The sequence below is a fragment of the Passer domesticus genome, chromosome Z (genome assembly GCF_036417665.1).
Source record: "Passer domesticus isolate bPasDom1 chromosome Z, bPasDom1.hap1, whole genome shotgun sequence".
NCBI lineage: Eukaryota > Metazoa > Chordata > Aves > Passeriformes > Passeridae > Passer > Passer domesticus.
In genome coordinates this window covers 2,924,408-2,940,232 of record NC_087512.1, presented here as the reverse complement: position 1 = coordinate 2,940,232, position 15,825 = coordinate 2,924,408, and the positions used below count along the sequence as shown (strand labels likewise).

Below are 15,825 nucleotides of genomic sequence, written 5' to 3'. Positions count from 1 at the left end.
CAGGTATCTTTGCCATCTTCCCGGCAGTGCTCCTCTCTGCAAAGCAGCCTTTCCTGCAGGCAAGCATCCCTGCCTGCTGCTGCTGCAGGCTGCCACGCCGAGAGCCAGCCTCCCCGAGCCATCCCCAGACAGGCTCCCACCGGAAGATGGTGCCCATATTCCACAAAACAGGGGCAGGCCCTTCACAGCACAGTCCGCTTCGGGGCAACACCTAGACGAAACCCGGCCACACTATATCAAAATCACCAGAGCAAATCCCACAGCTGATGCCAGGCTCCCTCAGGCAGCAAGGATGCAATTTTGAGGGTGTGACCTGCAATGTAGCTCACCAGGCTGCAGTGCAGTGTATTTGTGTATTTTCTTTCTTTAATGTTGATATGGTAATAGACTTTTTAATGAGCAAAGCCCCACAACCGTAATTGGAAATTTAATAAACCCCTACTCCTGCTGAATATTCACCTGCTAACTAAGGAGAACACAGCTCTGAGCCAATGCTCTTGTCCTTGTCAAAAGCCACATGTGGATGCTGATTTCTGTGCAATGCTTTGATGCTACCCCAGGTTGTTCTCTCTGGTCTATCAAAGGCAGATGTGGAATGAGGAGCATCATAGATTCCTGGTGATATACAAAAGCACCAACTCACAACATCAAAAAGGACACAGACTTCAGCCTCTCCTCTTGTATTTTCTTGTCCCCTCCTCTCTGCTGCTGTACTGGCAATTTGCATTGGTTGCCTCCAGCTCACTGCTGGACGAACTTCAGCAGGCTCCCTTCTCAGCACCTGCCACAGTAGCTACACTCAGCCAAGCATGGACAGCACACAGGTGCTCCTCAGTCTCTTGGCAGATGTCATGTCTCATGTCCAGCCAGCAGCTTGTCACAGGCTGCATCAGGAGCTGGAGTGAGGGTGGGATGCTGCTAGGCACCCATGCCACATGTCCCTTTCCCCCTGCAGCTCTGTGTCTGTGCCACAGCCCCATGACAGCAGCAGGGCACTGCCTGGTCCCCATCCCTGAGAGGAGACACCACTGCAGCAAACACCCCCCCCCCCCAGCTGTGGATCCGGCAGATCTCTTCCTCATAGACATCCCATCTTTGATAAAAGTCATCACCACTGGGTTCTGGAGGTTGTCAGAGCCCAACTCAAAGGGTTTTTCTAACACATTGCCTCTGTGATTTACAGTTACCCTTTATCATCACCCAAAAGAGGATGGAGCTCGGCGAGATCGTTGTGACTGAACATCCCAATGAGAGGGAGCTGTACAAGAAGGAGATGCCAAGAGCCCACGACCTGCTGTGGAGAAGTGGAAACTGGATCCACCATAGTTTTGGGTATCTCACAGGAGAAATGAACGAATATGGAGAGTGGATGAAAAGTAAGCAGAAGGATGTGTTTGGGGATATCCATATTGCCATCAGTATTTCCAGTGAATTTCACCCCCTGAGGCAGAGCAGAAGCAGCATGGTCCAAGCTCCACTTAGTGTCAAAACCAGCACCAGTCAGTAATGCAAATTTCTGTGATGGAGCAGCTTCCCAGCCTCTTAGACTCCCCCAGTAGAATTCTCTCCAAGCTCATGGGAAGCTCTAGTCTTTTAATTATCTCACCCTCAGGAAGACAATCTCACTGCATCCTCTGGCCATCACTATGGCAGCAGGCAAAATTCACCACAGTCCTGAGGTGTCTTTCACACTTAATCAGTTACATGTCATGAGCATCACGTCTCAGTGCCAGAATCCCACAGCAGGGCTGGGGGTTGAGTCTCCTTTGCAACTGTCTTGGATCAGCCACTGGCTCTCATCCATCTGAGGGCTGATGATGGGGAATTGCCTCCTGACAGAGGCAGAGGCTCTTGAGTTCCCAGCCTTGGGGGAGCAATAAACACTGAGAGGGTGTTACAATGCCATAAGGTAGAAGCCAGGACTGATCTCAAAGGTTCACTGTCCAGACGGGAGCAATGCACAAGCAGACAGTCCAAGATACCCATAATTACTGGGGATTGAGAGGCTGTGTAAGACTGTGGGTCCTCTGTCAAGGCTAGGGTTGTTAGCAGTACACCTCCAGCAATGGGAGAGAAATAGGAGGCATCCATTTACAGCCAGGCCAGTGTTATCCCCAGACACAGGGGAATATCTCCTCCTGCTTTCTCTCTACTCCAGTGCTCCATGCTTTGTCAACAACTTTTCTTACTCAGTGTTCTGGAAAGCTTTGGCCACTGTCCTCTGGTTATATTTGAATTTTTTCAGATAATACTTGTGTCTGAAACTAAGTGTATTGCCGATACCTGTTGCATAGCTCAACCCCAAAATGCTAATTAAAATTAGTTCAGACAAGCTTGGTCATTTTCCTCTAGGGAACCCCTTCCTCCTCCTCCTCCTTGTTCCGCCTCCTTAACCCTACCTGGAAGGAATTTTTAGAATAAGTCATTGCCCATATTCAGAAAATATCCTGACACCTTAAGCTGCATCTAATGAACAATCAAATTAAGATTATTAATTTCAATTATTGAAGAAAATAAAAGATGCGTATGCACATTGTATGAACATCTGAGCATCTTGTACATGGAAGCAGCTCCCCTTTCCCATCCATTTCCTTGCATCATCCTTTAATAACACACAGCAGTTCAGAAATAGTTGCAGTTTTCCCACAAGAGAGGCAGAAGAAAAACTCAAGTCAATTTGCAGTAGGAGAACAAGCAGCAAAACATTATTGCAGTGCCTTCATCCCACCTTCCCCTGCATACACCTGAGGTATCTGTGCTTGGTGTCTGTTTACTCTGTCCACGTTCAATAACCTTCTCCAAAGAGCAATAACTCTTTGTCCTCTGGAAATGTCTCTTTGCCTTCAGTACTGTCCAAGCTATAATTATTGCTTTCTAATTTAGATTCTTTAGCTCTCAAAACATTTTTTAGAAACCTGTGACGCCCATCTCCTATATACACCATACCTCCATGTTCAGGATTGCTGATTTTCTTCCTAAAACAGCAAAATCACTTCTTTTTCATATTTCCCCATATATATACAAAGTATTTTCAGAGTCCCCCTCTGCATTTGAGTTATACACCAAAAGAGTCTGTCTCCTTATTGATTTACAGCATAATCTAAAGTGATCTACCGTGCAAATAATCTATTGACTATTCTCTGACCACTATAAATAAATCACTTTTTTCTCTGTCCCTCCCTAAATTTTATAGCAGTGCCCTGTACATCCCTATTAGTTCTCAAGTGCCAGATGCAAAATATGCAGAGACAACAATCAATCAGAGATCTTTTTACAGACCTGTCAATATTTCACCTCTGTTCTGTGCCCAGAAAGGGGCTGCAGAGATTGTGCTTGGCTAAAATGATGCCTTGTCAACAGTGTTTTGCTTTGATCTCTTCCAGACAAGCCCTTAATGGTTCAGCTGGTGGACTGGATCTTGCGAGGGACCTCTCAGGTGATGTTTGTCAACAACCCTCTCAGCGGGCTGATCATTTTAGTGGGGCTTTTCATCCAGAGCCCCTGGTGGATGCTCACAGGCTTCACTGGAACCACTGTGTCCACACTAACTGCACTGGCCCTCAGTCAGGACAGGTAGGTGTCCTCATGTCCTCGTGCACTTAATAAAAATTGATAATTGTGATATTATTTGGAGAGAGGTAGGTGGCACCTCGTGTTCTCATGCACTTAATAAAAATTGATAGTTGTGATATCATTTGGAGATCACTGATGGGTCACTGCACCTTGTTAGAGACAGAAGACTCAGGTGAAGACAGAGTTGTGGTCCAAGAAGAGCCGGCCTGCCCCTGTGGCTGTCTGTCCTCCCGAAAACACACAGTTCTTTCTCCCTGATAGCCCTCCTCACAACCATCAAGGTCCTTTGAGTCACAAGGATCCCCCTCCATCACCCAGCAGTCCCCAAACTTTCCACTTCCACACACCAGTGCAAGGCAGTACATCAGTAATCCCACTGCTTTCTCACCCCCTCACCAGGGGCAGGACACTTACAAATTGCATTTCCGTGGGCCCCAGAGACGGGCTGCCTTCAGCAAAGCTTTCTGTCTCACAATTGTCTCCATCGCAGGCCATCCATCGCGGCTGGCCTGCACGGCTACAACGGGATCCTGGTGGGCCTGCTCATGGCCGTCTACTCTGACAAAGGGGACTACTACTGGTGGCTCCTGCCCCCTGTGGCAGTGATTTCCATGGCCTGGTAAGTGCCACTGCCCCTGATGCCCTGTGAAGGCTGACCTAGAACAGAGACTGGGCAGAGCTAAAGAATGAAGTAGAAGGCCTCTGTTTATTGGAAGGCCTCAATGGATGCACCTCGGGCAGCACAAGAGCCTGGCCAGGGCTACACCCAAGATGAACCAAAATGGGCACAAAATGGATGACCAGTCACGGGGCCTCACACTTGTATAACTTTTGGTCCATTTGCACATTGGAGTTAATTGTCCGAGTCCCATCTTTCTTGTTTTTCTCTCTTCAGCCCACGATGTTTATGCTCTTGGGCCTGAGATTTGGATCATTTGTCCTTGGTCCCCAGCTAGAGAAGGAATTGTTTTGTCTCCCTGCTCTGTGAAGAGAGCTTACTATGCCGAAATATGAAGCTCAGAAATACACACTAAAGCAGCACAGAATCTGAAAAATATAAAATCTAAAATCTGAGGCATCACTCCTCCTAGGGACAATTCCCAAAGGATGGGTCTGGCTACAGCAGCGTGGGCACATTGAGAGCCCCTCTGCCCTGCACCAGTGGCTCCAGGCTTGATGGCACTGGAGGGTTGTGTTTGTCAACACAGAGCTCGTGAGGGACACGGTAGGAGCTGAGGGCACAGAAACACTGATTATAGCACACAGGAAAAGCAGTCCCATCCCAGTCCTCTGAAAATGGCCCTCAGCAGCAGGACACACACGGGCTGGAGGTCATCGCACCCAACACCACAATGCTTCATCCTCATCCAGCCCCTGAATCAACCCTGTGCTCATCCTGGGGCTCAATTCAATATCCTCTCTCTCAGATGTGCAAGCAGTCATGAGCAAAATTAATTCCTTCAAGTAGCTCCAAAGGACAGGCGATGTCTGTCCAGGATTAAATTTTGCCATTTTTAAATATGGATCTGAGCAGCACTGCAGAATCTGTTTAACAGCCTTAACTGAAATTAATTTAATAGTCTCATTTTATCACTCTAAGCAGTAAGATGCAAACCATTATTGGATTTTCACTGCTTTTAAGATCAGATTTGTTTTATATTTCATTTCTTTAGTCATTTCATAACAATCTCTCAAAACCCAGGACATGTTACAAGAATGCTTAGTTTGTCTTATCTGCCAGAATTCCTTGAGGCCTTTTGTTCAAAATTTTCTTCATTGTTTAGTTCACAAGTCTTGAGGGTAGAGCTGAAGTATTTTAAAATCAGACACTTCAGTGATTTTTTTAATCGATACTTTGACTTTCAGTTTTAGAAGTCAGCATTTATTTAACTGTTTCCTTTTTTCCTGACAAGATGTGTAAGTGACAGAAGCTTTGTATTTCAGCACAGAAATTAGGACACCATTTTCACTGAAGTACTGATTTATTTTTTTTCCCTACAGCTGCAAGCAAGGAAATCTGTAAACTCCTTTGGGAACCAAACTTGTCAAAAAAAGAATAGGCTTCATCTGAGATTACACAGGGAGAACAAAGCATTTTTCCCACAGATAGTATCTGTACAGCAGGACACAAGATGTTGCTATTGAAATGTCAAATAACTTGGATGGAGTTGTTTTTTATTATAACCAGCTTAATGACCTTCTAGGGCTCAAATCCAGTTCCTTGAAAAACTTAAAGTCTTTAAATTTATTTTTTTATAAACTGTAATGTTCACTGCTACTTGGAGTAGACCATAAGAGCTATTCAGATCACCTGTAGCAGAAGAGCTCAGCTGGAAGGAGAACACTGACTTTTTGCACCAAGGACTGGCCATTTCTTCTTTTCCTTGAGCATTCTGGGGCCCATAAAAATCAGATATCTTACCAATATATTTCCATAAAGTCCTTCATGCAGGACACACACTTCAAGTGAAAATCGGGGAGTCTGGAAATGTCCTGAGGAAAGCAGATCAAATGAAAATTATATCCCAGGTCCTACAGCCAAGAACTTTGGGAAGGGCCATGGTATTTCAAAGTTTACCTGGTTTTTGTGTTCTGACTCTAGGTTGAGTCTCACCCCAAATACTTTGCATACTAAAAATCTTCAATCAAGCTACTTAAAAACAAGTCTCAGTTTACAGTAAACTGTGTATGATTTCAGATGGTACCTGGGCAGCACAAAATTACATTAGTCAAGGTCTGAGTGAGGTCTGGCACCAACACCTAGCCCAGCTCTGTTACAGTGGTGATTTCATCTTACACTCTGTTGGGCCTCATAGTTCCCAAAAATAGTGTCCAACACAGTAAATATTTTTATCTTTCTTAATGGAAGATTTTCCACTGTCTTTGATCACTTCTTCTGCTTTATTTCTCTTCCAGACCCATCTCCTGATACCCTTCAAACCATTTAAACAAGAACAAAACAAAACAAAACAAAAAAAGCAAACTGGGTAATTTCCAACTCCCTCCTGCCTCCCCAAGACAGCAGCTTTTTTAGACCATCTAAAGTTCTCCCCAGTTCTTCACGTGACATTAAAAAAATTTCCTTTTTTGCTTTTTGTTCAAATATTAAACTGAATATTAAGTCAAATTGCCTGTCTATGTCCATGCTCAAATGCTTTATTGGATGCATACACGGATGTGAAATTATTTTTTTAAGAAAGATGAAGAGCTTTTGACAACTCTTTGTTTGATGCAGATTAAGATATTAAGGCATTCACCACCTGGTTTTGCTACAAGGAACTGTATTGGCCTTTATTTGCCAAAATTATCATTTTGTGACCAAAGAAGCAGGCTGTCTCACCACTATAAATTGTGATGAGAAAGTTATAATTCTATTTCTTCTCTTGTTCTCAGCCCTGTACTGTCCAGTGCTTTGGGATCCATCTTCAGCAAATGGGACCTTCCTGTTTTCACTCTGCCCTTCAACATTGTGGTGACCCTATACCTGGCAGCCACAGGACACTACAACCCCTTCTTCCCCACAACCCTCATCAAACCTGTAGCTGCAGTGCCCAATATCACCTGGTCTGACATCAATGTGCCACTGGTAAGCTTCACACCAGCAGGTTTATGGTATTTCACTGAAAAGGTGAGCATGAAGGTGTTCTCCTCTGGATGACGCTTTTGCGTGGGTCAGAATTCACAGAAGTACATGGGTTCGTTCAGTGCCACAGAATCCCCAGGGACAGTCCTGGTTCATCCAGCAGAAAGGCTGGTGGAGCCTCAGGGAGCAGAGAACCTGAGCCTCTCATTCCCCTCAAATGTGGGTTGTCCCAGAACTTGTCTTGAGTGTACGTCCAGCACACATCTGGATATGACCTCCTCCTGTCCGGGTTAAAAAAACATCAGCGACACTGTCAGTGGCAATATGAAAATTCAGAGGGAACATCAGGATTTCAAAGTGACAGAAACTCATTTATACCCAGTCCCCTCATGTCTAGCTCTAGCTCTGGAGGCTCACCTTCCCAAAGGAGAACAGGATAATTGATCCAGAGGGTTGTGGTCAATGACTCCCAGGTGGTCCCTCAGGTGTCCATCTGGCCACCAGTGTTATTGAATATCCCCATTAATGACACAGCCAGAGGGATCCAGGGCACCCTCAGAGGATTTGCAGATGGCACCAAGCTGAGAGGTGCAGCTGACACACCTGGAGGATGGGATGGCATCCAGAGGGACCTGGACAGGCTGGAGAAGTGGCCCAGGGGAATCTCACGAGGTTTGACAAGGCCAAGTGCTGGAGCTGCACCTGGGCCAGGACAGCCCAGGATCAACCCAGGCTGGGGATGGGCAGAGGGAGCAGCCCTGGGAGAAGGAGCTGGGGGTGCGGGGGGTGAGAGCTGGAGCTGCCCCAGCCTGAACCCCCCTGCCCTGGGCTGATCCCAGCGTGGGCAGCAGGGCAGGGGGGATCCTGCCCCTGTGCCCTGGGCTCAGGTGAGACCCCACCTGCAGAGCTGCCCCAGCCCTGGCTCCAGCAGCACAAGGACGTGGAGCTGCTGCAGCCAGTGCAGAGGAGGCAGCTAGGTGATCAGAGGGATGGAGCACATCTTTTATAAGAAAAGATTTGGAAAGCTGGGTTTATTCAGCCTGGAAAATATGGCTTTGGGGTGACCTAAGGCTTTCCAATACCAGGGGAGATTGTGCAGGAAATTTGGAGGGAGACGACTTACAGCTGGGGGGATTTTGAAGGCATTTCCCCCAAGGAGAAATGGCTTCAATTTGAAAGAGAGAAAGTTTAGATTAGATACTGGGGAAAAAAAATCTCTTCCCTGTGAGAGTGGTGAGGCCCTGGCACAGGGTGCCCAGAGCAGCTGTGGCTGCCCCTGGATCCCTGGCAGTGTCCAAGGCCAGGATGGATGGGGCTTGGAGCAACCTGGAATGGTGGAAAGTGTCCCTGCCCAAGACAGGGGGTGGAACAAGGTGATCTCTAAGGTGTCTTCCAATTCAAACCATTCTGGGATTCTATGAGGTGCTCAGACTCCAACACAGAGCCAAGGTTTCTTGCTTCCCTTTTCAGCCAACAGCTTGGACAAAACATCTGCTGTGTCCCTCAGGGCACAGACAGACATTAAATAACAAGCCCTTTTCTGCCATCTGCTGCAGCTCTTACAATCCATTCCAGTTGGGATTGGTCAAGTGTATGGTTGTGGAAACCCCTGGACTGGAGGCATTTTCCTTGTGGCTCTGCTCATCTCCTCCCCACTGATTTGTTTGCATGCTGCAATTGGATCAGCTGTGGGGATGTTTGCAGGTAAGAAACACCGACCAAATTATTTTTGCAACCAAGGTATCTTCATCCAACCCAGATTCTGTCCAGACTTTATAGTTGCATCGGCTTGGCTGTAGCTGGGACAACACTCTCATCTTTCAAACTGTCTCCTAATTTGAAAGCTCTTACTAAAGGTCACAACACAGTGGACACAAGAACAGAAGCAGATTTTCTTTAAATTTCACATTTTTTTGTTAGATTTGTAACTCAGCCAGGTGCTTTGTTCCATCTTACTTAACTCTCTAGCAGCTGGGTGTGATAAATCCCATGGAGATCATGAGGAAACCTAGAGAAAGACTTTCAGAACTGATTTCTTGCCACCACAATTTCTTTAAATGATGACCACAGGCAAAGGTCTGCCTCAGAACTAATCAGACAAGGAAGAGAAACAGACTTTTCTGGGATGCAGTTTGCTCAGCCCTACTGTGGATTTGCCAAAATAACAAAATGAATGCCACTAAAAATGTCCTGTTTCTCCACTAACCAGAGAGAAACAATTTTGAGAGACACAAAACAGACCCTAGAGGTTAGGCAATATTAATGCCTCTTAAGAGACCAATTTTAATAAATACAGATGATAAGTGTAATCTAATTCCTTGGAAAAGGCAGCAATCCAAAAATTTCTCTGTGCTCTGAAGCACTTAGTACATGAAGTAGTTCTCTTACATTCATAATTTTAAACAAAACTGTCCACAATTTGTATGGCTAAGAGCATATGGCAAGTCTTGTAGAGGTGAGATATTGATTCTAGAAGGGAAAGGTCAGGGGAAAGTTTCTGGGGACAAGCACAGTGATAAAACAGAGGACAGATGAGGACAATACAGAAGGAAATGCATTAATATTGCTAGTGTCAGGAAAGTTGTCTGTGCATTACATATTGAGCTCTCCTTTTCATTGGTACTCCTGAAGCCTGTGAGAAGTTTCTCAGAGGTCAAATTTGGGGCAGACCCCCAGCTCCCATCCCCGTGGAGAATTTCCACTACACAGGTGAAGTGACCATCTCTAGTAACTAGACCATATCTCACTAGGAAAAAATGGCAAACTCTGCTTGCTCCCACAAAAGACGTGCAGTTGTGCCTCTGATATTCAAAATTAAGGTGTATATGAGGTTTAAACAGTGTGTGTGAGCACAGCTTTCTGCAAGGAGGACGTCCAGGTGAGACTGTTTCCCCACACCATGGCTGGATCCTCCACCTGTGTGTGTGGATATAACACACTCAGTGAATACACAGGAAGTTTTGTCTGAATTAAACCTTTGAGACTGGGCCAAATTCCACCACAGGGACATTATCAGACCTCCAAAATAATGAGCCTCCTTTGACATCCTCCTTTTTCTGCGTGTGCATGTGTGAGAACAGAGAAACCCATCTTGGTGTTATGAGGAAGAGATGACAGATTGCTCCCGTAGGTTCCCCTCATACCTGAGCTCACAGCCTCGCCTTTGTCCTGCAGCTCTGAGCATTGCATCCCCGTTTGACAGCATCTACCTTGGCTTACACAACTACAACTGTGCCCTGGCCTGCATTGCCATTGGGGGCATGTTCTACGCCCTGACCTGGCAGACACATTTGCTCTCACTTGCCTGTGGTGAGTATCTTTTACATAAAGAGAAGGCAAAAATTTGTGCAGGTGGGCAGCTTATAAGGAGCTGTCTTGGTTTGAAAAGGCAGGTGTCCTCTAAGGGAGGCAGGAGCCTCCCTTGAAATGGAAAATGCAAACCCCCTCCCTCCAAATTATTATAATTTTGAAATTAAGGGGGTCTCAGGCAAAGATGTGAGAGTAGGAAAAACAGATCTTTATTAGGAAAAATATAAAAAATTAAAAGAAAAAATAAAAATGAAATGCAGTAATACAAAACAACACTGACAGAGGAAGAACAGGCCCTGACGCCATGTGGGTCAGGGTGGTGGCACAGTCCCATTCCATGGTGGCTCAGCCCTCCTGCAGTGACAGCTGTGGTTCTGCTGGAGCAGGGATCCTGCACAAGGGGGGAGTTTTCCTCTGAAGCTCCAGGGCTGCTGGAGATGGGCCTGCTCTTCCTCTGGGAATGCAGGGGAGAAGAAAGCTGCTCCTCTGAGAATGCAGTGGGAAATGGCTGCTGTGCTGTTCCAGACCTCCAATTATATCCAGGTAGGAATGCTTGGCTCCTCCCCTGGGCGGAGCATCTCCCAGTGGGATGATGGAATTTTATCAGTCATGCAGGGACACACACTGGCCCATTAACAGAATGTATTTTCCAGAGGGAGGATTGGTTGTGGAAGAGATTAAAAAAAAACCTGCCCCACCTGGTTTTAACTGGTGGCCCAATTAACAAAAGATAATTGCCCCATGTCTAACAGATGGTGACAGAATACACACCCTCCCCACCCACATCTTGCATTTCTAACCAAAGACAGGAGCACGGGCTTAGAGCCAATCATCATTCTGTCTGTCCACAAAAACAGGTACTGTGCAAGACCTGTTTCTCTGGTAGCATCAGCATTGGGCTTGATTGTGCAAGTACAGAGAGAACACTTTTAGACCCTGATAATATGGAAACACCTAGAAAGTGTGGAATTACTGTTTGTGGAATGAGCACAAGTTAATCCATGAGCATGTTTAATCAATTAGCAATTCAACAGATTCATAAAGGCAATCTTTTCATTATTATATGTATGACTGGGGGAAATGTATCATAAGAAGGGATCTGTTTCACCAGGTCAGTTTAAAACCCATCCACCCAAAGACCCCACATCCAACAGCAGCCAAAACCAGGCACTATGGGAACAGTTTGAGAAAATTCCCAGTTAAGACATTGCGGTGAAGACATGCCCAGGCTCCAGTTGTCTTTATCTCAGCGTCCTGAGCACAGTTTCTGGATTTCTCAGTAGCTTTACCTTCTTTGACTTAACCCTTGGGTGCCTGACCTTGCCTCCTGTTCTGCCATCCCTGGAAAACTGGGACAAAGAGACTCCTTGGTAACTGGTTATGGTATAAAGCCACAGGGCAGAGAATTTCTGAAGTCCAGCACCGCTAGAGAATTTCTGTAATTCCCACTGCATGTGGGTCAGGTAGTGCCAAATAAAAAGAAATTAAACATAAAAGAAATGCCACCATCTCTTCATCTTGACAAAACCATGTTCTTCATTCACCATCCATCTCTACAGAGCAGATAGGACCAAATGTAGTCAGAATCATTTGTGTTGGAAAATACCTCCAAAATTATCAAGTCCAACCGTGCCCGCAGCACTGCCAAAGCCACCACTGACCCACGTCCCCACATTCCACATCCACACAGCTGCTGATCCCTCCAGGGATGGGAACTCCACCACTGCCCTGGGCAGCTGTGCCAGGGCTGGACAGCCCTTTCTGTGAAGAATTTTTCCCTAATATTCAACCTAGATCTCCCCTGGTGCAACTTGAGGCCATTTTCTCTTGGACATTTCAACTAATTGTTGAACTCCAGCAGTGATCCTCACATTAGGTAGCTGGGAGGATATTTTGCTGTGCATTTCGACCATGTTGCTTTTTTTTTTTTTTTTTTTTTTTTTTTTTTTTTTTTTTTTAAGAGTTGAACAATGTTTTTCTCATCCTGAGCTGTCTTTGGTCTTCTCTTCTCAGCATTATTTTGTGCCTACTCTGGAGCAGCTCTTGCTAACGCACTCGCTGTGGTAAGTGTGGGGTTTTGTGTTTTACCTGAGGGGTTGTTGTTTTGGTTTTCTTTTTTAACTGCATCTTGATTTGTTCAGATATAATGTTAAGGAAATGCCTCAAAATTCTCCATGTCAGCTTTGACAACACTGAAACGAGAATGTTGCAGCCAGTTGGAAGGTCTTGTACAAACCCCATGTCAACTGAATTGTGCCCCTGAAGACTTTATATCTGATAATAAGATTTCAAAGACCGTTGGAGTATGTTATCCACAACAGGGTTGTGCACGTATATGTCAGTTACAGCAACAGGATATGGTTTGAGATTAAATACTTAGCTGAACATTATCTTTCAGCAATTCCAAATAATCGAAATTTTCATTTTCTTCATTCAAGGTCTTTCTCCAACACTGCCCATAAACCTTACTGATGTTTGAACTTATTGATGGGTATGAGAACTAAAATGAGGGGGGTACTGTTCTCTTAAGTACAAAGTTATTATATTTGGACAAATCAAGAAAGGAATGAAAACAGAAATGACAGGCTGTTTCTTCTTTAAGATCTGAGAGATTAAAGCAAAACCATATTTTAATTAAATTGATTTACTAACTTTGAAAAAAAATATTAGAACTAGCAGTTTCACACACTGAACATTTTCATCTGGCATCATCTCAGCACTATGCAGGTCTCTGCATATGGGCTGCTTTAAGCACACCTGCTTTTGGGAAGCATCAGGAAAAGGACATCCACTTTTTATCGCTGTGGTCTTGCTTTTGGAAGACCTCAATTCAGGTCCAGAGGTGGGGGAAACAGAGAGGGCTGAGGTTTGGATGCTGACAATATGATGCCAGCGTCATATTGTCATTGGGCAGAGGGAATTTGCATGAATAATACTCTCCATACACATTTTACAGTACAGGGAGGGTAGAATTTGGCTCTTCTGTTGGAGAACTCAGGTGTCCACGTGTGAGCTGGGTGTCTTGGCTTTCACTGAAGTGACCAGAGCTCTGGAGCCTGACCCAGTTGCTTCAATGCTGGTGCCAGGTTCCATCCAGCAGCAGCACTGGAGCCTTGCCTCTGACAGGACTGAGGTCTGCAGGGTCAGGTGCTTTGTGCAGCCCCACGCCCTCCGGCTGAAAAGCAGACCTCTGTGTGGCCAGCTGCATCAGCACTTGGTAGCCACTGTGTCTTCAGGGAAAGCAAGGCCCTCCCAGCTTCCCAAACGGAAGAGTTTAGCCACAGGCAGGCATAAGCACAGAGACCAAAAAGCGGTACCAAAGCGCTGCCCTGTGTGTGTTCTGTCCCCTGCCAGCTCGGGCTGCCAGTGTGCACCTGGCCCTTCTGCCTCTCGGCGCTCCTCTTCCTGCTGATCACCTCTGAAAACCCGGCCATCTACAAAATGCCCCTCTGCAAAGTCACCCACCCAGAAGCCAACCGGATCTACTACCTGAGAATGAGGAGAAGGGCCTCGGAGAGCAGGAGGGAAGAGCAGAAGCGAAAGGAGCAGAAACCCTCTGAGGGCTCAAAAATTATCAGTGGGGGCACCCCACTGTGCACCCCCAAGAGCCGCCACGCTCACTGATCGCAGGCACACACAACCCTGCAGCCTGGGGGCAGCTTGGGGGCAGCTTTTCGGACACCACCCAGGCACAGCACAGCCACAAACACCACTTTTGCCAGCAGTCTGCAGGCTGGGGATTCAGCATTCCGCACTGGAGAAATCGCAGTTTGCCCTTGAGCTAAGCTTTCCAAAAAGCACTCAGGTAACATAATAACAGCTGCCTTATCAATCCACTGGCTGTTAACTTGAAAGTCACCTCTTATCAATAATAATTATAAGAATAGGCAGAAGAACATTAAAGCTGACAAGAGGCTGCATTTAATTTCAGAGGTGTAATTTAACAAAATAAATATGCTGAGAAGGCATTGGTGTCTAATAATAATAAATAATGTAAGAACTAAGTCAAGAGCTGCACTTCAAATTAAGAGCATGTATATTTGAAAGTGAAATAAACAGACTGTTCTCTTCCTTTCTTGTGTGCCATCAATGTCTAACCCATTTAATACCTCTTAACAGCTACAACACACACAGGTAAATATTCTTACAGAGCACATCCTGTAGCACTTTTGGTGCCATCTCCTGACTCCTCATTAAGTGCCAAGGCAATGAATATATATGCTTTAATCAGACTAGAAGAGCAACGAGCTAGCAGTGATCAAACATTCTTCTTTTCCTTGAATAATTTTCTGTCTTGCAAATTGAAGATCTCTCTCTCCTGCTGATTGCAGGATAGCAAGTCTGAATCCCTACACACATCTACTGGGAAATAAAAAACTTCACGTAAAGAATGGGATAAACATTTACTGCTGGTGACAGTTTTTTCTCTCCCTTTCATAGAGGAGCAGATCCTTTTCATTAGATCATGAGAAATTTACGAGTCAAAGTTCACCACTGCCACTTCATGCCTCCTCAAAATCCTTACAGCAGGGAATCTCCAACTGCCCTAAGGAGGATTTTCTCAGGAACCTTTGCCAAAACCTCTGTGAAGAAAGCCTGACAGAAAGGCTTCCTCACTCTAAAGTTGTTTTAAAAGGTCAGTTTAAAATCACAGACCCAAGGGGTATGAAGATTTAAAATGCAAAGGGACTATGCAGCCACAAACACTCCGATCAGAAGCTGTCCTCTCTGCCTCACGATGTAGGGCTGTTTTGCAGATCCATGTGGGTATTTTTGAGCAGGTGGGATCCCAGCTACAAAAACCACTTTTTAAAAAGATGAGTCTGAGTGGTGCTCATGGGATTATTTGTGCTTTAATCAAACTAAAATCCAGCAGCACCAGCATTTGCCACCCCTCCAAATGTCCCCTAGAAACAGCACTCAAGAATTTATTCATCCTGGGATACAAAAGCATGGTGTTGTTTATGTTCAGATATTTGGTTTTTTTAAACAGGGGAGGCCATTCGAGGAATTCTGGTAAAATTTAGGTCCTACTTCCTCCCCTCTTTTCCAAGACATCCTTTGAGCCATGATATCAGCCATCTAATGCTAGCACCAAAACCTTCTCCCATGGTCACTGCAAACTGCAAGATCAGGGACATCCCCCTGTTGCTGCCACTGCAGAGAGACAGAGAGAGGCAGAATAACACAAGAGGTGACACACAACTGTCTTAAGACCTTCTCTCTGCAGCAGTCAATAAAATATGAAGCACACAGAAACTAGGAGAGGTTATTCATGAACAGTTTAATTTAGCTCATGCACAGCATTAGAGAAATATTTGAATAGTAGGAATGCAAGGTTACTGGAAAAATTACTGCAA

At 45.4% G+C, this 15,825-nt stretch overlaps 1 protein-coding gene and 1 long non-coding RNA gene across 4 annotated transcripts in view; one reads left to right on the top strand and one right to left on the bottom strand.

The window, feature by feature from the left end:
* LOC135289834 (uncharacterized) overlaps positions 1 to 4,804 on the bottom strand; it is a 30,036-nt gene extending 25,232 nt beyond the window's left edge. The window contains exon 1 of one of the 3 annotated variants that reach the window (XR_010352571.1): positions 3,988 to 4,804. This is a non-coding gene — a long non-coding RNA (uncharacterized LOC135289834). The remainder of the gene's footprint in view (positions 1 to 3,987) is intronic. The other 2 variants (XR_010352570.1, XR_010352569.1) reach the window with 2 other exon arrangements.
* LOC135289831 (urea transporter 2-like) lies at positions 1,196 to 14,540 on the top strand. Its single transcript, XM_064403691.1, has 8 exons — positions 1,196 to 1,376; positions 3,384 to 3,573; positions 4,064 to 4,192; positions 6,967 to 7,159; positions 8,713 to 8,860; positions 10,331 to 10,465; positions 12,479 to 12,528; positions 13,820 to 14,540. Exons 1-8 carry the CDS (start codon positions 1,211 to 1,213, stop codon positions 14,087 to 14,089), a joined length of 1,281 nt encoding a protein of 426 aa, XP_064259761.1. The 5' UTR covers positions 1,196 to 1,210; the 3' UTR covers positions 14,090 to 14,540.
* Positions 14,541 to 15,825: the final 1,285 nt, after the last annotated feature.

Excerpts from the sequence above, each read along its gene's own strand:
- LOC135289831 (XM_064403691.1), top strand. The coding sequence starts at position 1,211 with ATGGAGCTCGGCGAGATCGTTGTGACTGAACATCCCAATGAGAGGGAG. Across the intron at positions 4,193-6,966 it reads GCAGTGATTTCCATGGCCTG|CCCTGTACTGTCCAGTGCTT; the intron begins GTAAGTGCCACT and ends TCTTGTTCTCAG. Across the intron at positions 12,529-13,819 it reads TTGCTAACGCACTCGCTGTG|CTCGGGCTGCCAGTGTGCAC; the intron begins GTAAGTGTGGGG and ends GTCCCCTGCCAG.